Source organism: Hesperophylax consimilis, chromosome 31 (genome assembly GCF_061612785.1).
Source record: "Hesperophylax consimilis isolate HC1 chromosome 31, BYU_Hcon_1.0, whole genome shotgun sequence".
Taxonomy (NCBI): domain Eukaryota; kingdom Metazoa; phylum Arthropoda; class Insecta; order Trichoptera; family Limnephilidae; genus Hesperophylax; species Hesperophylax consimilis.
This window is the reverse complement of record NC_142866.1, coordinates 6,095,256-6,122,633: the sequence shown is the minus strand read 5'-3', so window position 1 is coordinate 6,122,633 and position 27,378 is coordinate 6,095,256. Positions and strand designations below refer to the sequence as shown.

Here is a 27,378-nt window from a genome sequence, read left to right as displayed (position 1 = left end):
GGGTGATATATTTCATTTGAAAACTAATCAGTATAAATGTTGTATATTCTATCACTTTTATTCTTTTAGACACAAATAAAAATATTTTGTTTTGTTGAATCTTTTAAATTCAATCATATGCGTGAGGATTCATTTTTGCCATTATGTTTACATTCTTCTTTTTTGTATTAATTTTTATGTGTTTACTCTGATACAAAATGCTTGTATTTTTTTTAAAGAAAAGCCCGCTAGGGCGTGTAATAAATAAATAAATATGTTTAAAAAATCCGTGTAGGTATATAACTTATATCAAAATAGTAATAAAGTTTTTATTTATTTAACAAGACTAACAACGATATTTTTTTATATATTATTCAGAAGATAAATTGAGTTAGAGATTTCTTGCAGCCAAGAAGTGAAGTGTTAATTATTAGAATCGGATTTTTTAATTTGATACGAAATTATCATTATGTCCGTAAGTGAAGTTTGCTTGCCAAAGAAGTCACTGAATGTAAATTAATGATAACAAAAAATATCTGATATGTAAAAAAAAAACTAAATAAGTACAGAAAGTGACTTTTACCAGTCGAGCAGCTTTAATATTTCTATTCATAAAATGACTTATAAATTTAAATTTCGTCAAAAATGGATGTAGTAATTTTTGCTTGCATGCCTGCTATTTGTGTTTGTATAAACATAAATAATATGTATTGTATGAACATAAATAATTTGTATTGTATGAACCAAAATAATATGTATTATGTGAATGGTCGTGTAATTTTGGCCGGCTTTATTCGTCCGCCCGTTTGTTTCCCTTTCAATAATTTACCGCCGCCGAGATGATTCGGTGCACTCCGGGGCGAGCGCGCCGTGCCGGTGGTGCAGGGGGCGGCCGGGGAGGCGGTGGGGGGGAAGAGCAAGGGCGTTTACCCCAGCCCGATCAATACAGCCAGTCGCCATGGAAACCGCCGGCGAGATGAGGGCTAGCCCGGGCGGGGGGACCGCGAGCCGTCTCTGTGTTGGTTCTTCTTTCATCTAGATCGGGGCAAAGCAAACTGTGGCACGCGAGCCAACAACAATGCACCTAATTCATTCATTATTCTATAAATACATTTTCACGTTTTCTGCAGCTGTAAGATATTTATAAATGATATTGTTCGATGGAATACTGCACCAACTTTAATCAAAATAATACTTTTGTAGATTTTAAATTATTTCCAGTTTCATTATTATTTATAATTTTGACATAGCTTATTCTCAAGAGAATTATTTTTCTACGAGTTTATTTTTTAGATTAAAATATCTATCACAACACTAAAATTAAAAAAAATAAAGTTCTCGAAGAAGTTCGTGGTTTGACATAAGATTATTTGAAAATCAAAAGGTACCAACCACCATTTCCACTTTTTTTCAATTTTTAATGCAACCCCTTTCGCTAAGATAATTTCAATACGGAAAATTATTTTTTTAAATTTTTAATTTTGATGTTATTACTTGTTAAAAATCGACATTATGATATTTAAGCCTTACAGTTTTTTAATTTTTGCCGAATATTAGTTTTTTTTTAAAGTTAGGTACCTTTGGATTTTCAGGTAGGTACTGATATGTAACGGAAGTGTTTTGTACTTTTAATTTTTTTTGCAATACTTTAGTTGCAGTAAATAGCCCCACCACCAACACAACCACCCCATCGGTCGAAGACACGGTTTGGAACCGGTAGCTTTAATCTACAGTCTTGTACAGTCAACCCATATGCTACTACACATTTTTTACTTTCTTTAAAAATTGTAAACATTAGTGGTAAACCAAAGTGTTAAAAACAAATAATAAGACTCTACCAAAATTAAATCGTGTTCGGCTACGAAAGCAAGCTTTGTTTATTTGTCCGACGAATCAAAAACGTAGAATACTTGCACCATAAAATTTGCACAGCCTTAAATAATCATTCTTGATCAAGGCAACTATTTTCAGTTGACAATCCATCACGACCCATGAAGTTTGATATCCATCTCTCCGTGAAGAATCAGACAAGGCTCTATATTATATTTTATTTCAAATTCCGGCCAAAGCTGAGTAGACATTAGACATACATCTCATAAAATTGAGAAAACAATTCCGTTACACTTGTCGCGAAGACTTTGCGTGAGAGTTATTACTTCTAAGGAGGTTCTTTTTTTTAAATATCCATTTTTCGGACTTCTGATTCAGTTTGTTGCGTTCGTTCCGGCGGGTGTGGTTGGGGGGCGGGAGAGGGGTCATAAAAAGGCGGCAAACTTAAAACCCAACAACCGGCAAATAATAGAATAAGTTATATTCATAGCTATTTATTTTCGTTCTGCAAATATTTCATTTGAGAAATATTTGTTGATTTTCTCCGAGATGATAAAATATTTTTTCTGAGAATCAGTTGAAGTATAAAAAATAAATAATACACAGATAATAATAAAAATAGGAATAAAATATAAATGTTGAATTATTATAATAATAAAAAATATGTCGCGTCAAGTGTTGGTTATAGTACTTTCTTTCACCGAAGAATTTTTTACCCACGGCTTTACCACACTTTTAAATCAATCAGGGTAAAAAAATAGTAAAATTTATGTGCTCATTTTAAACATTTTGTAATGTGCCCCAATTGCGGGGAATTTATAAAATTTTTCAAGAGTTGGGTAATTTGCGGGGAGAACTTTTTTGTGGGGAAAATGCTGGAATCTTGGCATTTCTTGATATCCAACCATATTAAAAATTTATGTATTTACAATAATTGTGGGAATGCACTATAATTTCGTTTTCTTCGTAACAATTTTTTAATCCCTTAATGAAAGATAAAACTTAAAAATGAGCTAATTTCAATTTAAAGATAAAGGAACTTGTGGGGAATTTTATCGTCTATTATGGGTTTTTTTAAGAATATTTGCACTGGCAACCCTGATGTCCATGTTGTGGGGGTCGGTAATTGGATAGCAACTGTGATGAACGAAGTAGGTAGGTATGAAAAATGAGATGATTGTAAGTAGGTAAGTTTAAAGTCATGGTGTTTGAAAGAGAGAGTACGAAAACAGTGTGCAATATGATGAATGGTCAATGAGTTTGTGTATTTGGAAAGTATGTTTACGAGTGATAGGAAAGCTGACAGGAATACTAGTATATTTTATGAAAAAAGGGTAATTACTGGAAACTACATTAATGGAAAACTGAAAGCGATTGGCACTAATTAAAAAATGTCACGATGGAGTAGTCCACAATGCTGGGTAGTGAAGCATAGAACTGGCAGACGAAGGATGAAAGTAGGTTGAATGTTATAAAAATAAGATCTCTGAGGTGTATGTGCCTTAAAACTTTGTATGTCTGTGGTAAAAATGAGGAGATTCGGAAAAATGTAAAAATGATGTTCGCATAATGGTTAAGATTGAGAAAGGGATGTTTGGATGGTTTGGGCATGTAGATTGGATGAATAAAGAAAGAATAAGGACAATATATGATGCGGATGTTAGTGTTAGAAGAAATCAGTGTTGCCTGAGAAAGACACGGCACAACCAAGTATATCAAATACTTGTGTCAGGTCATGTCAAGAGTCAGAATAATAGAAGAGTATGTGTGAGACAATATGTGAATGTGTGCCGAGGCAGAGGTGTGTGGCGGTCTATCGTTGGTTAGTTAGTTAGGATAACAGCTAATTTGCTGACAAATTTCTTATTGTCCTCTAAAAAGTAATGTCATCATCATCCACTGTTGAATGATAACCTCTCTAATGTTTTTAAAGCATATCCCCCTTCTATAATCGCGGTGTAAATATAATATGTGTTGCTTTGTTTCCAGAATGTGGACCACAAGATGCGCTTCAGGTCGCGCAAGGGCCAGCTACCATTCGTGGAGCTCAACGGAGAGGAGATCGCTGACAGCGCTCTCATCATCAAAGACCTTACTCACAAATTCGGAAAGGATTTGGACGCAGGTAAATAAAACACACCTAGATTGGTAGATACTCTGAAATACCACCGTTCAGTATCAACATGTGGCTTGAAATGGCTTTAGCCTTGTTTGATGATTAAATTTGAATAGCAGTGGCATTTGAGAGCTAAAAAAAACATTATTGTTGTTGTAGCCGAAAATTTTTTTTTTTTTCAATTTGGGTTCTTAGTACGAAAATATTCAGGAAATCGGTGCAGTGCCAAACTTAACTTTCCTGAAAGTCTTCGTTCAAAAAACCGAATTTTCGAAAAAAAAAAAATTTTCATCTACAACATCATCAACAATGCTATTTTTTACCTTAGCACTCTAGTACACTCAAAAGTCACCAGCTGCTACTGCTGAATAACTATCTTCCTCACTTCCTCCGGAAGGAGGGGACTTTCCAACATTGGTCACAACAAAACACAGAAGTAAAGTACAATACAGAGGAAAATCCAAGAACTTGGATTTAAATCAGTTTAAAATTGGTGTTTTAATATTATTTTCTTTCTAAATCCACTATTCTGCGTGTTTTCACTAGTTTAATACCCAAAAATTATTTCGAAAATCATGTGTTTTCAAAATGTAATAATAAGAGACGGCGAAATAAATAACAGACATGACATAATAAATGTATTTTAAACAGCCAACCCTCTCTGAACAAATGATTTCATGTCACAGTGTGAAATAAGAAACTTTTTCATTTAGTAAATATAGTGAGAATATAAAAAAAAATCTGTAGGCAATGATAATGCTAATTTTATGAATTTATTAATTCTAATTGTTTAACAAAACTTAACTTATGAAATATAAATGGTAGCTATTAAAAATGTCAACATACTACTTCCTAATTTTTCGTTTATCGGAAACTGCAAATAAATTACTTACCTTTATTGTTTCAATGGTTGGTGTTAATACTTTCTTCTAGTCAACCATTCATACGATAATGTAACCGTACCGCTGATAGCTTTATCTTAGCCTCTCCCTTCTTTTTATAAACAATGCATTTAACAGAGGGATTTATAGATTATGACATATCTCTCAAATTTTTTTTTATAGACTTATTCATTGCTACTTCAAATATATAAGAGGCAAAGAATACTTGTTTCACTTGGTATATAATACTTGTTTCGTCAAAAACATATATTTCAAATACAAAAATGTAACACCTCATTTGCACAACATCATTACACATTTCTAGCCAAAAAATACTTTAATAACCTACCTGATAATATCAGAAAAATCGAAAACGACAAAACCCTACTCAAAGCGATCAAAGAACATTTCAATGTAAAAAAATCAAAATAACGAAATTCGTCAATTAAATAATGTAACGTTATAAATCGTTAAATTGTACGTTGTTGATATACATTTATATTTTTAATGTTCTTAACTCCTTAAATTATTAATAAGAATACTTACATAAATAATGTTCATCTCGATACTCAGCATCTCTTTTAGACACAAGCGCCTGCTTCCATAAAAGAGTAGGATCAAAAATTAAAAAAAAAAAATTGTGAAAACTAATTTTTTTATATCATTATTGTTAGCAAATATTATTATACATTGTAAACTGTTTAATTATTAAATAAATAAAAAATAAAAAAATAATAATTTATGGTTTTGTTTTGTTTAAGGTTTGACCCCCGAGCAGCGCAACGTGGCCCACGCCATGATCTCTATGATTGAAAACCACCTGGTGTGGATCGTGTTCTGGTGGCGCTCTAAGTACCCCGACAGTGTCATCAAGGGTTACAAAGTCAACCTCCAGCATGCTTTGGGAACACGAATCCCCAATGGAATTCTCAACTTCCTATTTAAATTCTCCTACGGGCGGAAGGTATGTACATTTTTTTCAATTATTATGTAACTAATTTATTAATAATGTAGTATTTGAGAAACCATTATATTTTCTAAAAATTTTTTTTAGTAAGCTTTGGGTTAGTTGCAAAATCAAATTAATTTCTTTGTCCTAATAGTAGATATATGTAGAAACTTGTTATGATTGGATATTTAGATATTGTTAGTTACCAAAAAATAGGTGGTTTACGATACAGTCTGATTATCGTATCATCTAAAATTATATTAATGTGTGTGCCAAGACCGAGTTGTTTGGTGGTCCGTCCTCTCTGCCTACCCCTGCGGAGAAACGGGGTGATGGTTAGTTAGTTTGTTAGTTAGTGTATCAGCATGTATCCTAATGATTTTAGCCACAATTCAGATTTTGATATTAAAAAAAGTTTTTTTTTTATATATTTAAAAAAAAAGTATTCCATCAAACATTGCCACTGGGTAGTTAGGTACAGCCTAGCAGGTGAATATATTTGTCTATTTTGTTCATTAAATTGTACCGACTTCAGAATTAAGAAACACCGGAAGCAAACGTAATATGTAAAGATTTTAAACATGTATTATTTGTAATAGAAAGAGATTTTTCACAGGCAGTATGCATGTAGTGTTATTAATGCTTTCACAGACAGACTGGCCAAAATAATTATATTGGGTTAACTATCAAATTTTGTGTGTACAATGTTTAAATAGTCACTATAATAAAAAATAAAAAACTGATACATAGATATATTACGAGAAATAATTTGTTATAGATATGAAATGATATTAGATAGTATGCAGGCAAATCAAGAGAGATCTTGAAGGGCAACTCATGGAGTACATTAAGTTTCATTTAAGTTAAATCCCTTTGATAAAATATTCTTGTGTTTTTGTCTTGTTCGTAAACAGTATGTATTGCATGATAAATGTTACGTGTTGTAATAATTAATAGTTTATTTGACATATCTAGTGGTTCCAGGGAACCAAGAAAGTGAAGGCTCAGGGAATAGGAGTGCACAAGCCTGAGGAAATCGCCGAGTTTGGCAACAATGACCTGCGTGTCCTCTCTGATATCCTGGCCGACAAGCCATTCTTCTTCGGGGACGAACCCACCAATGTAAGTCATTGTTCAATATTTCATATTTAATTGAGATAAAACACAGGTAATCATGCAAATATTTCATGAATTACAACAATTTCTTTACTCGGTGCTTACTCAAACAATATTTTTTCTGGTTGCATAATAACTCAGTGACAATTCAACACACTTTTAGAAAATGATATAAAGTCATTAAAAGCAATGAAAAAACTAACCTACGCAACCTATTCAACCCGGATTTTGTTTTATCACTTTTCAAAAGTGTGTTGAGTTGTCTGGTTACTAATGTTTCTGCTTTATGACCATATAAGTAATAATAAATAATTCTATCGAAATTTTTGATAAGCCAAAGCCAAAAAGGCCAATGAATTTTTGAAGACTACGCCTGTATAAGTAATAAGAAGTTCCAATGAAAAGTAAATGTCTTTTAAAAAAACTAATTTTTGATACTGAATAATGTACCTTCATAAGTTTTATTGTATAATTTGGTTACATACTTATATATGAACTCAGCAGTGATATGACCCGACGATATAAAGTCATCGGATGCAAAATAATATGGCACCAATTGACACTCCAGATTGAATCCGTTTTTACTGTCATTTAAATTAAAGGAAGATGAGAAATATTTTACTAAATTAAATACATTTGGAATTCTCTCATTTTTTTAAGAATTGTGATATTTGCTTTGTGGATGGTGGAATTCTAATGGTAATGTTTTATGTGCAGCTCGACATTGTGGCATTCGCCAACCTCGCCCAGATCCACTTCATGGACAAGGAGATCTCGTACTCACTACGGGACTACATGGGCAGCGAGTGCCCCAACCTCGTTGGTCACGTGTCCCGCATGAAGGAGCGCTGCTTCCCCGACTGGGACGACATCTGCGCCACGCTCGACCTCAACTCGCACCTGCCCAAGCCCGTGAAGGACGTCAAGGAGGGCAAGGAGGGCACCGACCCCGCCGAGAAGCCAACACCCGTCATCGAAGCTGACTTAGAAAAAGAAAAGGTATGTCCAAAAGAGTTTAATTACTTAACTTTGGGTGTTCCATATTATGTACGATATACATTAAAAATGCCTAATGTTTGCGTTATCCCTTTGTTCCAGGCTGAAGAAAAGGAAAAGGAGTTGGAGAAGGAGGCTGATGAGAATAAGGAAAAAGACAATGAGAAAGAGAAAGAAAAGGATCCCAAATAAGATGCTTTCTAAAACATTGACACTTTTAACTAATGAAAGTCATATTGGTATTTTATTTATGAATCACGAAGCAAAACATTTGGAGGTCTTTGTTTATATTTTATACTCATATTGATAATATATCAACATCTAATCATATAGAAAAGATGTAATTTAAAGAAACTTTTGGACTGTTTTGATTATTATTGTTGCTATTCCATATTATTATAAGCATTTATTTTTTCTCTCGCATCATTGCAGAATTAATATTTAAAGAATCATGTTTACTTTAACCAATGTTATATTATAAGTCTACCCTTTTAATTGATAGAATTTTGTATTTTTTTACGTTAAACCAATTTTACTACAAAATTTTTAAAAATTAAAAAATACCAAGTCTGAGTGTCTCCTAAGACTGTATTCATAAATATTTTGATAGTTTTAACATAACCATTTACTATTGAAATAAGCTAAATATTCCTTAGGTCGCCATTTCAACTGGTAATAAATTACTATTCTCAATGTACATTAATTATAATGTGATTAAAAATAACTCTTTAGATGTTTAAAGTAGGTAATATAGTACTTCATACTAAAAATCAACACTTTTCAATTCATGATTAAATAATTATCCCTTTTGAACAAATAAATTCAATTAATAATGTTTAATACTTTAAGTTTTATTTTTAGTATTAATTTTGAAGTTCTTACACATCACATGAACATTGTTCTTTTTCATTATTATTATAATTTGTTGGGCATATAAAAATAGGTTGTCATAAATATGTGTGTGTTGCATGCTGATAGTTAAGTCTACATAATGAATACATATACTAACTACATAGGTGTAAGTTTATTATTATTTTCTTCAGGTCGATGCGCAAGCTCGCCTGCAACCATCTACACCAACTGCCAACACTTGAGATTTGTGCGCCACCCTCTGGCTGCTCATTCTCTTAGGTTTATGTTATATTTGGATCTCCCTCCCATTCTTCCTGATGACAAGACTTCCTGATGTTGCAATTTCCACTCAAATCATTCCGATAATCTACTTGGAAGTGATGGGTCTGAATAATTTCCAAGCACTTTTCATCCTCGTAACAATTATCATTGTCATCATCATTTATCTTCATTCACCATCATCACTATCACTATCATCATCATCATCATCATGAACATCATCATCAACATCAACATCATCATCAACATCAACATCATCATCACCATCGTTATCATCATCATTATCATCATAATAATCATCATCATCATCATCATTATCATCGCCATCGCCATCGCCATCATTATCATCTTTAATCATTCATCAGTACAGACAAACATAGGTTTTGGAATATGGGTCAAATTTTCAAGTCATTTTGGGAAACGTGATTATCAAATTCATTAACAGCCACAATTTTATAATCAACATTCAATTCAAACCAACCAAATTTCATGAATCCATTTCCATAATAATTAATTCTAAATGTATGTGTACCCTCATGTGTAGCTTAACCCATTAGTCTCCAGTAGCTTAGGATAAAGTAAGTTCTGTTAATTTTATAATTTTCTATTATAGAGGTTGGAGTCCCCGAGCTCACCTTGACGTGCGCCCCATGACACTGCCATTAATCAAGTTTAGAGCGATGCCCTTTGGCCGCCACCTAGGATTAATCATTCGCACATACTCGTGTACGAATATTATCTCTAAAATAACCTAGATTTACTTAGACACATAACTCTACATTCTGACGCAATGGGTAGAATAGATTTTTATAATAAAGTGTGTAGATTATATCTTTGAACCTCAAATACATTTTTGTTAATATCCAGAATTTTCAAAAGAACGAAGACTTTGATAACCATTGAAAAAAACACATCAAAAATACCTACCTACATTTTGATATTCTAAATACAAATTCACCAATTACTTATATGGATTTTTTTCCAGATTATAATTAAACAAGCACCTGACTGGAAATAAGTTATGATAAGAAAAAAATTAACGCCAATTTTATAAAACCCATATATATGTGTAGTATTTCTGAATTTCTATTTAAATAAATATTTTTTGTGAAATGTCCATCTCAGATAAACCATTTTTAATTACTCTAAAGTACGGTAAAATGTGTAGTTATTCTCCCGCTCAGAGAAGCTAAGGTTAGGATTAACATAAGTTTTGTTTATTCATCACACATATAATTGAAACTTAGCTGCTTTACCGAAATGTCTGCAGCATTGATCCCTGTTTACCCTTGCTAACACCGTCATGGAAGAAATTCAAATCAAATGGCTCTTTTTAGTAATTTCTGAAAAAATAATGACTTTTCCTAAAATTATTCCTTTTCCAAATGCTGTGAATCCCGATGTTTGTTTTGCTTCTACTGAATTACGTTGTTGGTCTGTTTAAAAAATCCGTTTTGCACGCTCATTATAAATACTAATCTTGTGAGTTAACATGTCTGTACTAGAATAGTATTGTAACATTTTTAATATATAAATATATTTTGTTTTTAAATGTTTGATCGCTTGTGGTCTCACCGAGTCATAAATGATAATCGATACAACAATATCTTTATCGATTTGAATATGACGTTGCATTTTGTACACTTGAAGCAAGATTTCAACATCTCCAACTCAGTACATACATATTTCATTACTGAGTTGGAGATGAAATATGTACTGAGTTGGAGATGTTGAAATCTTGCTTCAAGTGTACAAAATGCCACGTCATATTCAAATCGATAAAGATATTGTGCATTCATTATATAACTTATTAAGGGTGAGTTTAATAAGTTATATGATGAATGCACAATATCTTTATCGATTTGAGTATGACGTTGCATTTTGTACACTTGAAGCAAGATTTCAACATCTCCAACTCAGTACATATTTCATTACCGAGTTGAAGATTTTCAAAATCTTTTATTTTGTTGTGTTATATGTCTATTATTGTATTTGTGTGTGTTGACTTATTCCAGTAAAATAAATTTAATAATTAAATTTTTCACAAATGATATTATTTTTTTATATATACAGGAGGATCATTTTATTTGAACAGAATTTCATTCTCATGTTGCTGGCGCATTCATTATATAACTTATTAAACTCACCCTTACTTCGCCAGGACCACTCTATTAATGGTTGAAGCTAGATGAATTTGATCATAATCCTGCAATGTTCAGGACAGATTTCATTTGACCAATAATAAAGTGCAATTCGAAGTAACAATGCAAAGAAAAGTTGTTTTAATACTATTCCACCACAAAGTTACAAAAAATCAAGTTTAAAATGTATATTGAATTATTTTCACTTAGTGTTCTTTTTATATGCTTAACTTTTTAATTATGTTTTATTTTATTTTTTACTTATTAAATTTACCATATCAAATAAATATTATTTCTTTTTTAATTATATACATAGATGTATGAACTCATATACTAATAATTTAGGTATGCCATACTTACAGAATACAATTAATGTCATTTTCTCTATTAACTTCTATCAAATAAATGCGTGGAATAAAAATGTGTATCAAAATTTTTATTGCTAATAAAAGTAATTACGATCACTTATTGTTTATTTCTTCCTTACTCCAACTTCTCCCTATCCAATAAACATATTTAATTCATTATTCTTTTAATGATAAACTTATGTTTATGAATAGCACAAAGGATAATAAATTATTATAAGCATAAATAATTAGTCGCCTGCAATATCAATACAAATTGAAAATATCTCCTGAGTAAAAATAAATGCCGCCGACGGGAATACTGTAATACTCTGGACCACTGAGCCACGTCGGTTTATTTCCAACACGCTGGATAATTCAATACGTACTGTTACTTCAATCAACAATTACTGCTTATTATATATTTTTCACCGGGAGATATTTTCCATTTGTATTGATATTGCAGGCGACTAATTATTGCTTATAAAAATTTATTATATTTAATTCAATTTAACCCATTCATTTAACTCTCGTGTAGTGTAAGATTGTTCACTGACATCGAGAATGGTGGCTGCGGTTTTGTCTCCTTTCCATTTGCATATTTTTTCTCAGCAAAATCCAGAAATATTAAAGCTAATTAGCTATAAATAACTTCAAAAAGCATGTCTGCAGCAAATTTACTAAAGATGTCACTCTTTTTTCAATGGTATCACGAGGCTTATCTTATCAGGGCTCCTATGAGTGAGCAACTTGACATACGCAAATATCTCATAAGCCGAGCTTAAAAAGCAACTGAAATGCTGGCAAATTATGAATCTTTGGTAGCTAAAATTATTTGATTATTTCAAGCTTTGCTGACCAGATTGAAACTTCCCGTCGGTCAAGTGTATCTACCTAGCACAGAGACTGGAGGCTGGAGAACCATAGTATATAAACTGTTGAACTGAGGTTATTAAGTTTTTACATTATTTATACCTTTCATACTAGTTATTCTCGCGGAAAGAGAAATCTTTTATATCGAATTACCCCTTGTAATAAAGCAAATAGCAGTAAGTACTTATAAAATTTATTTCAGTATCAAAAACTTCATACCGTTTTTATTTTTTCAGTAATGCAATAAGATGTATAAGTACCGAGTTTCATAAGAAAAAACACAGCATGGGTGAGGCAAATACATTGTTCTGCTTATGATACCCGACATACTGCGTCATAAATGAATGTACTGCGTTCAAAAGCTTTGTTCTGCTTTCTGGAAGAAGCAAGGAAGTTTATTTTCAGCCTTGTGAAAAATCACATCGTAAATGTTGATGTTTTTGATTTTTTTAAATAATTAATAATAATTTTGGCAATAATTTAAAAAAATATATTTTTTACACACTTCTTCAAGAAGGTAGACATGAAAATCCAATGTAAAGCCGAATAGGTAGTAATGAAAAAATAAATATGGGTATTTGTTTTAATGTACTAGTTGGCAAACTATAATCCTAAGCATATCCATAAATGCTTTAATCTAAATAAGTATATTTTTTATAATTTATATTAGGTTGATAAACATGAAAAGTCTAGAACTCAGAATACAACTTTTGCACAGCTGCCTTTTTTGCAACAATATAACAACAGAAGAAAAAGGAAGCATTAGGTAGCAGCAACAAGACAACCATAAGACAACCCTATCCATACCATATCTTAAGCAAGGTACAACATGATACCTATCTACTCCATCTTTTCTTTTTATGGCATAAACAGAAGAAGAATGTGGATATATATTTTAAGATTCTCATTGACGAAAATATTAACTATCGTGATAGTTTTTATTTTTTTATTTCGCCCTCCTAGCCAACGTTTTAGGTAGCCTTGCCTGAGTGGACTTAATAGACACAACATCTACCCCAAAACGTTGGCAAGAAATGGAAGCATAACATGGCTTTATTCCAAAAATCAATAGCGATAAAACAAAATATGCTTCATTGTTTAAAAATTATTCCCGCTATTCCCGATTACTTTTTTGTATTTGATTATACCCGTCTAGAATTATTGTGTAATGGGACGTGGACACGGTCAAGCGGCTTGATCGCAAGCACGTAGTTTATTGTCTATGGCACTTTGTGTCAAGCATTTTGACCGTGTACCGAAGCTGGCTTGCAAGCATTGCGCAATTCTACGTGCTTGCGGCGAGGCTTGATGCGAATTTATATTTTTGTGGGAATAGACAAACGACAATAGACAAATAAATATCACGTATCATAAACAATGATATAAATTGAATAAAATTGTTGTAAAATAGGTACTTAGTTATTGTTTTTGTGTTCAATTTGTAGAAATCCATCTAATTTAAAAATTTTGGAAGTATTTTAGTATTTTTTAATAATTATGACAGCGGTTTTCAAGGTCATTAATAATCAAACTGTAGAATAAATAATTTTCTGAATTTTCAATGGAGAAAACATATTTTTTGTATGAATACTTCACAAGATATTCATACAAAAAATAGCTGTAGCCTGTAATACACTTTGCAAATGCTCATGGGTAAAGCGGTACCTTAACTTGTACCATTCTTGACACCAAATTCGTTTCTTTTTATTATTTTATTCAAACATAAAGCTAACGTAAGAGCCAAGAACGCTTTGTCTTTGACAGATTCCATTTTGCCGCGAGTCACGAAATGACAGGAAGGCATAGAAGTACATATACATAGACCACCACGAAATCACAGGAAGGCGTGGCCATGCTTGACGGAGAGGCTTGATGCGGGCTGTCAAGCCGCTAAGCATAGACAATAATAGACAACAATAGACAACAATAGACAAAAAAACTACGTGCTTGCGATCAAGCCGCTTGACCGTGTCCCAGTCTCTTAACAATCAGCGTTAGAGTTTTATGGGACTTGGACACGGTCAAGCGGCTTGATCGCAAGCACGTAGTTTTTTTTTCTATTGTTGTCTATTGTTGTCTATTATTGTCTATGCTTAGCGGCTTGACAGCCCGCATCAAGCCTCTCCGTCAAGCATGGCCACGCCTTCCTGTGATTTCGTGGTGGTCTATGTATATGTACTTCTATGCTTTCCTGTCATTTCGTGACTCGCGGCAAAATGGAATCTGTCAAAGACAAAGCGTTCTTGGCTCTTACGTTAGCTTTATGTTTGAATAAAATAATAAAAAGAAACGAATTTGGTGTCAAGAATGGTACAAGTTAAGGTACCGCTTTACCCATGAGCATTTGCAAAGTGTATTACAGGCTACAGCTATTTTTTGTATGAATATCTTGTGCGGTATTCATACAAAAAATATGTTTTCTCCATTGAAAATTCAGAAAATTATTTATTCTACAGTTTGATTATTAATGACCTTGAAAACCGCTGTCATAATTATAAAAAAATACTAAAATACTTCCAAAAATTTTAAATTAGATGGATTTCTACAAATTGAACACAAAAACAATAACTAAGTACCTATTTTATAACAATTTTATTCAATTTATATCATTGTTTATGATACGTGATATTTATTTGTCTATTGTCGTTTGTCTATTCCCACAAAAATATAAATTCGCATCAAGCCTCGCCGCAAGCACGTAGAATTGCGCAATGCTTGCAAGCCAGCTTCGGTACACGGTCAAAATGCTTGACACAAAGTGCCATAGACAATAAACTACGTGCTTGCGATCAAGCCGCTTGACCGTGTCCACGTCCCTTTAGATAAAAATATGTTAATCAAATTTTAAAAGTCTTTTTAGACTTATAAATAAAACGGCTTATAAGATGAACTAATAATATATTATTATTTTATTTAATTTTCTTGTAATAATTTGTATTTTGCTATTTTCTGTCAATCCACACGAAGTTAATGCTGCAGTTATTTCTCTAAATGTGTTTATTGTCTTTACTCTTTTAATCTCAAAGAATACGTTGTTTCTCTATGATTCCATAGAAAACAATTTCAGTATCAAATCGCTCAAATCACATTCGTATTCATTATAATAAAATATTCGTTCATCGCAACCAGGGGCATTTAACTAAGCTTTGGCCTTGAAACTCTTTGAAACCGCCACGCCCACCTCAAAATTCTTATAGAAAACGAATAATATGGCTAAAAGCTCAGATTTCATTGGTGAGAAAAAGAAGGATTGGTTTGATCTCTCGCTCTCTACCATAATGACTCGTGTAACAGAAAGAGATGACGGAATTTTGCCGTTTGACAGTTTCAAATCAATCAAACAAAATGAGTGTGGTTTATTTATACACGCGGGTTGTCATTTGCTGCCGAAATACTATCATTTCCGTCGAAAATATTGCGTGTTAAAGTTGTTCGTGATAAAAATACAACATAAGCCAGTATAGTGTTAGCGAGTTACAAACATATATTCAACCTACCTACGTAAGTTCAAGTTTAAAGTGAATTGACAGTTTTTAGGTTATTCGTTCGGTTTTTTGAACAATGCTTCATACTTGGCATATGTCTTCCTCCACAACGTTTAAATGTTATTTATTATATCGATAAACATATTCATGTTATTGATTAGTGTTATCCTGTATTATCTTATTGTTTTGGTGAAATTAAAGATTTTTAAACATATGTAACCATGAGTTCATGAGGCTGACAAATGTCGGAATTTTTCGTCGTACTGTCGGACAATCATGTTTTGGAAATTTTCTTCAGTGTTTTTGCAAATTTCTTGTCATTTTGGGTTTCTTCTTCTCAGATTAACAAGTTTCATCTTAAGGAAATGCACTGTAAAAGTTTATTTTCTTAGTCAGATGAACCTTGCCCTTGGAAAACATTTCGACATTTTTCTGCTTCAAGGACATTTTTATTTTTATAATAGTTTTTTTGGGCTAGTGAATGAATAGAGTAGGCTGAGAGTAATTATGTTGTCTATGGTCGCATCTTTTTTTAAATGGCCTTGAGTTTCCTCTACCTTGTCTACTGCTCTGCTCCGCACGGTAGGTACTGCTTGTACGCTGCTTGTATATCTGTGGTTAAGTACTGTATAATTCCGTTACAGACAAAAAGCCCGAAGATATCGATCTAGAGCAGGGGCGTATAACTCCCGCATAACCTTGAAACCCTGATGGGAGGAGTTATTCCTAACCCAAATTCTTATAGACAAAGCTGTTGTGGCTGAAAGCTCAGATCTCATTGGCTTAGAGCTAAAATTGTAGTTTGATCTCTCGCTCTCTACCATAGCGACTTGTGTAACAGAAAGAGAAGCTAAGCATGCTTTATGCTCAGATAAAAATTAACGGTAATTTCCAAGACGCCATTTCGTAAGTTGAAAAGTCAGTTGAAGTTTTTACGTAAATATTTTGAATTTTCTTTCACCCATCTAAAAATAATGTTACGTGCTAGAATTCTTCAAGGTGATAAATTAATGCCGTGTTGTGTTAAAGTGTGTTATCCGGTCTATCTCCACCAATTGAAAGAAGGACCCGAACCCGTTGTAAAATACAGGTACTAACCTCTCGTTCTTTGATACAATGTTCCTGATTTCTGAATGTACTTCATTGGCTAATAATTTAATTAATTTTCCTTTTCAGACCTATCCGTATTCCGACGCGATACAGTACCACGTATTAGGATGCTAAAACTGCTAAAAAAAGCCACGATTACATCATACAAGGTCATTTAAACCTCTCCAGAATTGCATCATGTAAGTATTCAGATTTAACCAGCATTTTCCATGATGTTTGCTGACGACAAAGCTGTGGAAATTATATGAAACCCTTGCAGGAGAATTTGAATAACTTCTAGTGCTGTGGCAATAATAATGAACACTTAAATTTGTTGAATATGTATTTTGTGTATATATTCTTGTATTTTTGTACAAGGTCAAATTAAATCCTATTAAGTTGTTGCAGTAAGACTGGGTTCGATTCCTAGTTGAGACCGTTACTTTTTATTTTTCTGTGTCTTGTTCTGTTTCATGTTTTGTTTAGATATATTAGTATTATCTTCTACTTCAATGATAAATCAATGCTCAATACATCGGTTGTACTGACCCTGTTTTGTATTACTGTGCATTGTCTTTTTGAAAATAAAAAGTATTTTTATGTGTGCATAGCTGTGGGTTTTTTTTAATTTCCTTTTCCTGCATTCCAATATTTTTATTTTTAAAATATAATTTTTGTGGGCTATTGAATGAACGATGTTCGCTAGGTGTAGTTATATTGTTTATGGTTACACTTTTTTTTAAATGGCCTTGAGATTTATTTATGGTCCACGATATATTTACCTGTCTGGACCAAACGACCGTTTTATCTGTGGTCGTCTGTGGTTAAGGGGGTGACAAAATGGCGCCATACAAAAAGCCCGAAGATATCGATCTAGAGAGTGGTTTATTTATGATCTAGAGAGTGGTATACAGGGGCGTATAACTCCCGCATGACCTTGTAACCCTGATGGGAGGAGTTATTCAATACCCAAATTCTTATAGACAAAGCTGTTGTGGCTGAAAGCTCAGATCTCATTGGCTTAGAGCAAAAATTGTAGTTTGATCTCTCGCTCTCTACCATAGCGACTTGTGTAACAGAAAGAGAAGCTAAGCATGCTTTATGCTCCGATAAAAATTAACGGTAATTTCCAAGACGCCATTTCGTAAGTTGAAAAGTCAGTTGATGTTTTTACGTAAATATTTTGAATTTTCTTTCACCCATCTAAAAATAATGTTACGTGCTAGAATTCTTCAAGGTGATAAATTAATGCCGTGTTGTGTTAAAGTGTGTTATCCGGTCTATCTCCACCAATTGAAAGAAGGACCCGAACCCGCTGTGAAATACAGGTACTAACCTTTCGTTCTTTGATACAATGTTCCTGATTTCTGAACGTACTTCATTGGCTAATAATTTAATTAATTTTCCTTTTCAGACATATCCGTATTCCGACGCGATACAATACCACGTATTAGGATGCTAAAACTGCTAAAAAAAGCCACGATTACATCATACAAGGTCATTTAAACCTCTCCAGAATTGCATCATATAAGTATTCAGATTTAACCAGCATTTTCCATGATGTTTGCTGACGACAGAGCTGTGGAAATTATATGAAACCCTTGCAGGAGAATTTGAATAATTTCTAGTGCTGTGGCAATAATAATGAACACTTAAATTTGTTGAATATGTATTTTGTGTATATATTCTTGTGCAAGGTCAAATTAAATCCTATTAAGTTGTTGCAGTAAGACTGGGTTCGATTCCTAGTTGAGACCGTTACTTTTTATTTTTCTGTGTCTTGTTCTGTTTCATGTTTTGTTTAGATATATTAGTTTTATCTTCTACTTCAATGATTAATCAATGCTCAATACATCGGTTGTACTGACCCTGTTTTGTATTACTGTCCATTGTCTTTTTGAAAATAAAAAGTATTTTTGTGTGTGCATAGCTGTGGGTTTTTTTTATTTTCCTTTTCCTGCATTCCAATATTTTTATTTTTAAAATATAATTTTTGTGGGCTATTGAATGAACGATGTTCGCTGGGTGTAGTTATATTGTTTATGGTTACACTTTTTTTAAATGGCCTTGAGATTTATTTATGGTCCACGATATATTTACCTGTCTGGACCAAACGACCGTTTTATTTGTGGTCGTCTGTGGTTAAGGGGGTGACAAAATGGCGCCATACAAAAAGCCCGAAGATATCGATCTAGAGAGTGGTTTATTTTGAGTGGGCATTTAACTAAGCTTTGGCCTCGAAACTCTTTTGGAAACCGCCACGCCCACCTCAAAATTCTTATAGAAAACGAATAATATGGCTAAAAGCTCAAATCTCATTGGTGAGAACAGAAGGATTGGTTTGATCTCTCGCTCTCTACCATAATGACTCGTGTAACAGAAAGAAATGACGGAATTTTGCCGTTTGACAGTTTAAAATCATTCAAACAAAATGAGAGTGGTTTATTTATACACGCGGGTTGTCATTTTCTGCCGAAATACTATCATTTCCGTCGAAAATATTGCGTGTTAAAGTTGTTCGTGATAAAAATACAATATAAGCCAGTATAGTGTTAGCGAGTTAGAAACATATTATATTCAAACTACCTACGTAAGTTCAAGTTTAAAGTGAATTAACAGTTTTAGGTTATTCGTTCGGTTTTTTGAACAATGCTTCATACTTGACATATGTCTTCCTCCACAACGTATAAATGTTATTTATTATATCGATAAACTTATTATGTTATTGATTAGTGTTATCCTGTATTATCTTATTGTTTTGGTGAAATTAAAGATTTTTAAACATATGTAACCATGAGTTCATGAGGCTGACAAATGTCGGAATTTTTCGTCGTACTGTCGGACAATCATGTTTTGGAAATTTTCTTCAGTGTTTTTGCAAATTTCTTGTCATTTTGGGTTTCTTCTTCTCAGATTAACAAGTTTCATCTTAAGGAAATGCACTGTAAAAGTTTATTTTCTTAGTCAGATGAACCTTGCCCTTGGAAAACATTTCGACATTTTTCTGCTTCAAGGACATTTTTATTTTTATAATAGTTTTTTTGGGCTAGTGAATGAATAGAGTAGGCTGAGAGTAATTATGTTGTCTATGGTCGCATCTTTTTTTAAATGGCCTTGAGTTTCCTCTACCTTGTCTACTGCTCTGCTCCGCACGGTAGGTACTGCTTGTATATCTGTGGTTAAGTACTGTATAATTCTGTTGGATACAAAAAGCCGGAAGATATCGATCTAGAGAGTGGTATATTTATGGTGGTATATTTATGATCGCAACGAACGCAACTCATCACATTTTCTTATGTCATTTACATTATACGTGTTTATCAGTGATTTTTAGTGCTAAGTTTAGATAAGTTGTTCCATTATAGAATCGTTCGTTCATCAAAGTAAAATGGTACGCCGCGTTCAATGACTTATTACAAACATCTTTCGAGTTGACTTATAAATTATTGTCGGTGATCTAGCAGCTTATCTGTCTAGCAATCCTTTCTAATCAATTTAAACAAGTGTTTTCTTATCGGATCCGATTTTTAAAATTCTCTACGTGAAACATTTGTAACCACTTTTTATTTTCAAGTACGGGTTAAGTGTCAACATTTATATCTCTAGTTCCCCAGTTTGATTGATGGTTTGATGAAAATGAGATTTTAAATGTTGATATTGTAGTTATCTAGTTAGTTGTTTAACGCCCATGTGATATTTCATTATGATTCGTGTTTTAATGTGACAGGTTTTGAATGACATGGCGTCATGGAAAAGTATCCACTGAAAGGAATTGGCTCTTCGCCTACCAACATAGGTTCTTCATATAAGTCAGTTTTAGAAAAGGTAAAATCATTTTTCTACCCTTGTGCACTTATCGATATATCATGCCTTGTGTATTCTACATCCAGCTTTTCCCATATGTTACCCTGAGTGGGTAGACTTTTGTAAGAGACCCGGTTTGAGCTAATTCAAGTCCTTTTCTCCACTATCATGGTTGGTTGCCGAGTGGGTCCCTACCATCCTACGTATTTATGTTAGATTATTATTTGCCTCTTCAAAAATGTCATGATATTATCAAGGAATGGCTACAAAAGATAATTACTATTACTAGCAATTATGTTGATTTGTGTACATGGGACTTATTTGTGTATACACATTGTTGTTGAAGTCTTAAGGTAAGGAAACACTTGTCCCACGTATGCAATTCTACGTTCCCAAGCTGATTTGCATACTTGTCCTATGTACGCAATGCAAATTCTGATCAGTGACTCGTTTCCCTTAGAAGATGCACCTGTCCTCCCATGCTGTTTTGTGTATTGTACAGGGTTTTCCAATAAGAGGTGTTATTTTGAATAGCCCGCCAATTCGGTAGATGTTACTTTTGAAGCTGTCATTTTTTGACATTTGACAAATAGGAACTACGCCATTAATAAAAATACACGCTTCAACAACGCATTGAAATTATTAAAATTCACTTGAGTGAATCAAATGCAAATCATCTTGAGTGATGAGGCCCATTTCCACCTCGGTGGCTTCGTCAACAAACAAAATTGTCGCATCTGGGGCTCGGAAAACCCAAGAGTTATTGTTGAAAAGCCTACCTATCCTCAACGTGTGACTGTTTGGTGCGGTTTATGGTCCGGCGGAGTCATTGGACCTTAATTTTTCGAAAATGAGGCTGGAGTAACAGTTACGGTGAATGGATTGCGCTATCGAGAGATGATTAATGATTTTTTATGGCCGGAATTGGATGGTATTGATCTGGACAACGTTTATTTTCATCAAGACGGCGCTACGTGCCACACAAACAACGAAACCATTGATTTTTACGATTGAATATCAAAATAACACCTCTTATTGGAAAACCCTGTAGTATAGCAATATTCAATGCATTTTATATTATATATAATTTTGTAACGTCTTATGAATTCTATTAGTTGTTCTAAATGAGCAATAAATGCACAAACACTGTTAAATCAACTGTCAAATCAATCACGACCCATACAAGATCTAGAAACATACTGTTCACATGCATTGAAAGGCGTGGCGGCCATCTCCCCACCTTGCACACATCCCATGCCGATCTAGGCAGTGCAGATCGGCATTGCATGGGAAGCGTTGTATGTGACAAGTGCGTTCCTAAACACACTGTTCACACGCGTTGGAAGGCGTGACGGCCATCGCCCCACCTTGTACACATCCCTTGCCGATCTAGGCAGTGCAGATCGCAATGAAGTGATAACTCACAAAAACGGCGCTATTAAAATTGTCCAATATTATTATTATTATTGCATGAGGAGCGTTGTATTGCATTGTATGTGACAAGTGCATTCCTAAAGTTCTTACTTTATTTCTCCACTTAATTTATTTTTTTTTGAAGGTGGCGCGAATAGGCACCGGAGGGGAGTCCCCTAGCGGGGAACAGCCCATCCTCTCACCCAACCACGGGACTTTTTCTCACAGTATGTACTCCATAAATATTTAAAATTTACCGCTGGCCTAGCTTTCATATATTGCATTTTTCTACATACATCTCAATATACATAATATGTATTCTCATTATTGTTAGGTTGCGAGCACCCATATCAATTTATAGAGTATTCACTGTTTGATGGAAATGCACGCAAATTCCTTCAGTCTGCTTCAAAATTATTGGAAATGTTGTTCGTTGTGTTTTGGTGAATCCTCCACAAAATTAAGTTATCCACAAAATGAACATAAATTTAAGGAATTTTGCCATTTGATGTGGGATAGTCGGCAGTCTGGGTAAAAAAAAATAATTATGTAATACATTTTAGCAACAACCAACAACTTTGTAATAACTTTAATCTTAAGGTTGTGGTGCATTAAGAAATTTCAGTATGCCCTAATTCGCTTAAGGTACTGTAACATTTATAGTTAGCGTTTATTTTTAATGATTCATTATATATACATCATCAAAGAATTCCATTAATAAAAGCATTCTGAACCATAAGTTTTACATTTTGAGTAATAAATTAGCTTATTACATTACTAGTAAACTGTGAATCAGTTGAGTCCAATATTATATTTCCTGTCCAACCTGCAAACCCCTTAGGTGCATTTTAACAAAATTCTAAATGTAATTATTTAATGATCTGTTTACTATGAACATAATTATTTTTGCCCTAAGTGTTCTCCTTCAGCTTTTTGATATTTATTTATTTTCATTATTCTCCTATTTCCCTCCTACTCGTATTAATGTTTTAGCGCCGTTTTTGTGCAAAATCACCTCAAGGGCGCTGTACAAATATATAATACATTTCTACAATGATCTATGTTATTACTAACTTTATATGGAGATAATGTAAATTAATAATTGTCTTCTGTTTTTGCAGGTCCGTCTGTGAGATACACGGGTTCTATTTCCGGTGAGTTATATTTTTGAGTTGTTAAAACGTTAACGGTGTCAAAAAATCCAAAATTTTAAAGTTTGTTCTTAACATTATTTCGTTTTTTTTTTTAAAAATCATATGGGTAAAAGTATTTATTAAGTATTATATGAAAAGTTACTTGAATTCATGGTACTTTTAATTTGCTTCAAAATTAACAAAATTGACACATTAATGGTGTCAATAATTGTTATTGATGACCTCCTTTTGGTTTTGATTTCCTTGATGTGAAATGGCACATAATTGTTATCTATGATCATAACAAATAGTATGAATCATCACTCATTACCCGATTATCTTATAAATTAAAATAATTAAAGAATTAAAATATTATTCATTGCTTCTTTTAAAATTTGTTTCCGAATGTTTTTCAAAATAATAACTTCTATTGTAATTGTTAATTTACGTGATATTTTCTTATTATGGTGAGTCCTTCGTTAAAAAGTTGTACTTCAGATCAAACCCTAATCTGTGGCAGAAAAACCAATACATATTTAGAAAAGAAGGACCAGGAGTAGATCCATCACAACCGCATAAGGAAACAGGCTATCGGGGGTAAAACCAAAATGAAGTAATTGATTTAACCACCCAAATGATGGAATTCTACTTGCATTCATTCTAGCAATCCATTGCCTTTTCTACTAGCCTGCAGATCTAATTTTTTTACTAGCCTGCAGATCGGCAAACATCTTATCCATGAAAGGCTGTCTAAAGACCACATACTAGATTTGTTTCCCGCTCAAATGGCTTTGTCCTTTGACCTTAATCTTTTAAGGGCTTTGACACCTTCTGAGTGAGCGGCGTTATTTGTTTGCAAATATAATGTAATACTTAAAATTTGTTTAGAACCGCGAACATTGTAAACATAAAATTCAATCTATGGAATATGAGAGTAGCTCCATCCTGTGAACCATGACAGAATTGTGTCACAAAGATGCCCCGGAATTATATTTACAATCTACGCATTTAAACATATTTTTTAAATGATAAAGCTTAATAATTCTGACAAATTTTAATAGATGTCAGAATAGGACAGATGTAGTAGTTGCATTGATAAAAATTTTTCTGATGTGTCGACACTACATTTACACACATACTGTAATTTTGTACCAAGGTGCCGTCTTATATATTAAAACATTAGCGCACGGCGAATGTATTTCGCCGTCAACTATGTTGAGATGGTCATCTTGAAGTATATAAACTTAACTATTTCATGGTCGTCTATTATCTCTCAAGCTAGTTGTCATAAAGGGTTTTTGATCCAAGTATTCTTGTCACTGCGTCTATACTCAATCTGTATTATTTTATATTTATATGTTAACACTTTATGTATACACAATATAAATACATTTTAGTAGGTGTTAAAAAGGGGTTTATTGCCAGGTTTGTTCTTTGGCAATAAGCCCATCTTGAATCCAACTCTAGTCGGGCTCTGACTGTAAACTGCAAGTTCTCAAATTTTGCTAATTTTACTTTTGAATCTTAGTAACACTCAGGAAAAGCACAAATATTTCAAAGCAAATAAATCTGTGACTAGAGCATCATAGCATCATCTAGCCTGGTACTTCTCTAACTTCCTCTACCCCATCTCTGCTGGGATTTTAGACATTTCTTGATTTTGCGACCATATTGAAAAATAATATTTACTAATAATTGTGAGAATGCACTATATTTTCATAAAGTCTATTTTTGCCTGAAGCCTGATCGAAAGAAAAAATCCATAAATGACTAGATTATAAAAATAAATCTTAATTTCGATAGAATTTTATTTAATTTTGGAGGTAAAGAAACTTACGGGGATTTTGTGGAAAATTTGGACATCTCTTCATCTCTTGTAAGTATTTTAAAACCTATGCATTGGCAACCCTGGTCCACATTCACATTAGAACCAATGAAAAGGTTGCAATCCAGATTTTTAAATACCTTTGAATTGTTTATCAGGTGCGGTCATCGATGTATTTTTGGTATTTACAATACGGTAACATTTTTTATTTAATAAATATTGTTGATTCAGTATATTTTCTTTCGAGTGACAAGATGATAACATTTTACCTAGTGTTCTTCAATCGTAAGAATATAAGACTCCCATACAAAATACAGCGCCAGTTGAAAAAAAAAACGTTGGTTTTATGAGACTGGTGGGTGACTGGGGACATCACAGGTCACGTCCACATATTTTGTGCATTTTCGAGAGACCCGAAAAATTAAAACTTGGAAAATTACTAAAACTATTAAAACTATAACAAAAAAAAACTGGTATTTAAGTTAGAAGGTTATTATTGATTAAAAAAAATTAAAAATGGCCTGGATTTGCCAGCCAATGCCGTCCAACCAGTTGGAACCGTTTGGAAATATGCAGTTTTAGGTCATTTTTTAAATCAATAATTATGAATGAAAATATTAAAATTTCACATTTTTAGTTCAATTACCAGAATCACAAAAACAAACTTTAAATCTTTCCCACATTTTTAATGGTATTCACAGTTTGTGAAAATATCCCTTTATCCAAGAGTGGAATTGAACCCACAACACCTAGGTGGTAACCCCATAGACATATGAATATTAGTAGACCTGCCCTAAGTGATTAAAAGCGTATTATCCCCACTCCCCATACCGGTTCCATTGGAGCCGGCTGGGCTCGCGTATGGCCTCAAGTGAAATTTGAAAACGTGACGTCATCATTCTTGTGCCAACTATGGTCGAGGCATCATCGGTTCATTTTACGAAATAACACGGCAAAATGTTGACTTGTGATATGAAAACTTGTAAAAATAGATGTGAAAAAGAGAATAAACCCAATTGTCGTATTACATTCCATAAGTAAGCATTATTTTACTCTATTTTAAGCTTATTCACACCGTATTATATGGATCAGTTTTAGAAACATATACTATCACATCACAATGTAGCGATTCTCAAGTGTGTTCATCGTTGTTTACTGGGGTAAGTAAATTATGAAACATTTGTAAAAGTGTCTTAACTAAATACTCTGAAACTAACTACGACTCTGCAAACAGAAGAAATTTACTTTGCCGAATTTGGACTTCGCAAATTAGTTCATAACGTGGCGAGTAATTTGCGCTCCCATGTAAAAATGTCTATTCATTCAAAAGCAGATTTTACTTTTAAGAAGTAAATGGTGATATTATAATGCGAGATGCCTATTTACTGTCAGATTGATTTATTGACGAATCACAGTCAGCTTCACCCCCTTCGTTCTTCAACAGTTGATTTTACCCCTCGCCATTATCTTCTCGTCTATTAATTCCTATGTCTGTGTGGTAACCCGCATTTGTCAACTCAGCCACTGATCCATATATATGCTCTTTATGTTTCATTATTAGAAACAGTCTACAGGACATTTTTTGTTAGTGCTGTGGTTATCTTAGTGTACAAATAAAAATCTCTTCAACTCTGATACAGCGTTTATTGTTTAATTAAAAATCGATTTTACCGTCGCAATATTTACGCGTTTACTATTTACAATACTATAGAATGCGGGCGATATCTAGGTCAAGGTTCCCTAGCGCGGTAGTACTTGGCTGACGGTTTGGAGACTGAATACTGACTGCTCGCTGCGTCGGGCTTATTTATACGGTACAGCCGGCGGCGACAGTAGGTAGGTGGAATTGCAAATAAATCAGAGCCACTCGCTCAGTCTGGGCCTTTCGGGAACTTTCGGCGGCGCTGAGATAACGCATAGGAGATCGGCTAGAACCTTCTAGCGAGTTGGCGTAATGTGCCAGACCGACTTGCAATCGTATTGTCGTAGGTAGGTCGCTTTGTTTACGATTTTAGCTGTCAGTAGTAACTCGCAAGTAGGTACTCGTAGAAAGCTAGGTTGTGTTGTTTACGTTTTGGTTCTCGGTATTAACTTGCAAGTACCTAAGTAGGTCGAGCTGTTTACTATTAATGAGACTATTCTGGATTGTTCTCTCGACGCTACAGTGCATTGAAATTATAGACCTACAATTTTGGTGGTACGCATTTGGAAAAAGTTTGAGAAGGTTTGGTTTTTGAGGTATTGTTTTATAGGATACTGCATAATTGTAAACA

At 33.4% G+C, this 27,378-nt stretch overlaps 2 protein-coding genes across 4 annotated transcripts in view; both read left to right on the top strand.

Moving 5' to 3' along the window:
• The window catches only part of fax (failed axon connections), a 53,682-nt gene extending 42,254 nt beyond the window's left edge, over positions 1–11,428 (top strand). Inside the window, exons 2-6 of one of the 2 annotated variants that reach the window (XM_089649908.1) lie at positions 3,799–3,934; positions 5,568–5,770; positions 6,740–6,877; positions 7,589–7,870; positions 7,970–11,428. In XM_089649908.1, the coding sequence (XP_089506034.1) occupies positions 3,799–3,934; positions 5,568–5,770; positions 6,740–6,877; positions 7,589–7,870; positions 7,970–8,059 (849 nt within the window). In that variant the 3' untranslated portion in view covers positions 8,060–11,428. Of the gene's footprint in view, positions 1–3,798; positions 3,935–5,567; positions 5,771–6,730; positions 6,878–7,588; positions 7,871–7,969 lie in introns of both variants that reach the window. The other variant, XM_089649907.1, reaches the window with a different exon arrangement.
• Positions 11,429–20,177: 8,749 nt separating this feature from the next.
• The window catches only part of ClC-c (chloride channel protein 3), a 34,704-nt gene continuing 27,503 nt past the window's right edge, over positions 20,178–27,378 (top strand). For both annotated transcript variants that reach the window (XM_089649879.1, XM_089649878.1), the window contains exons 1-4: positions 20,178–20,321; positions 20,658–20,755; positions 22,293–22,374; positions 23,269–23,301. In XM_089649879.1, coding sequence (XP_089506005.1) covers positions 20,678–20,755; positions 22,293–22,374; positions 23,269–23,301 — 193 coding nt within the window. In that variant the 5' untranslated portion in view covers positions 20,178–20,321; positions 20,658–20,677. The remainder of the gene's footprint in view (positions 20,322–20,657; positions 20,756–22,292; positions 22,375–23,268; positions 23,302–27,378) is intronic.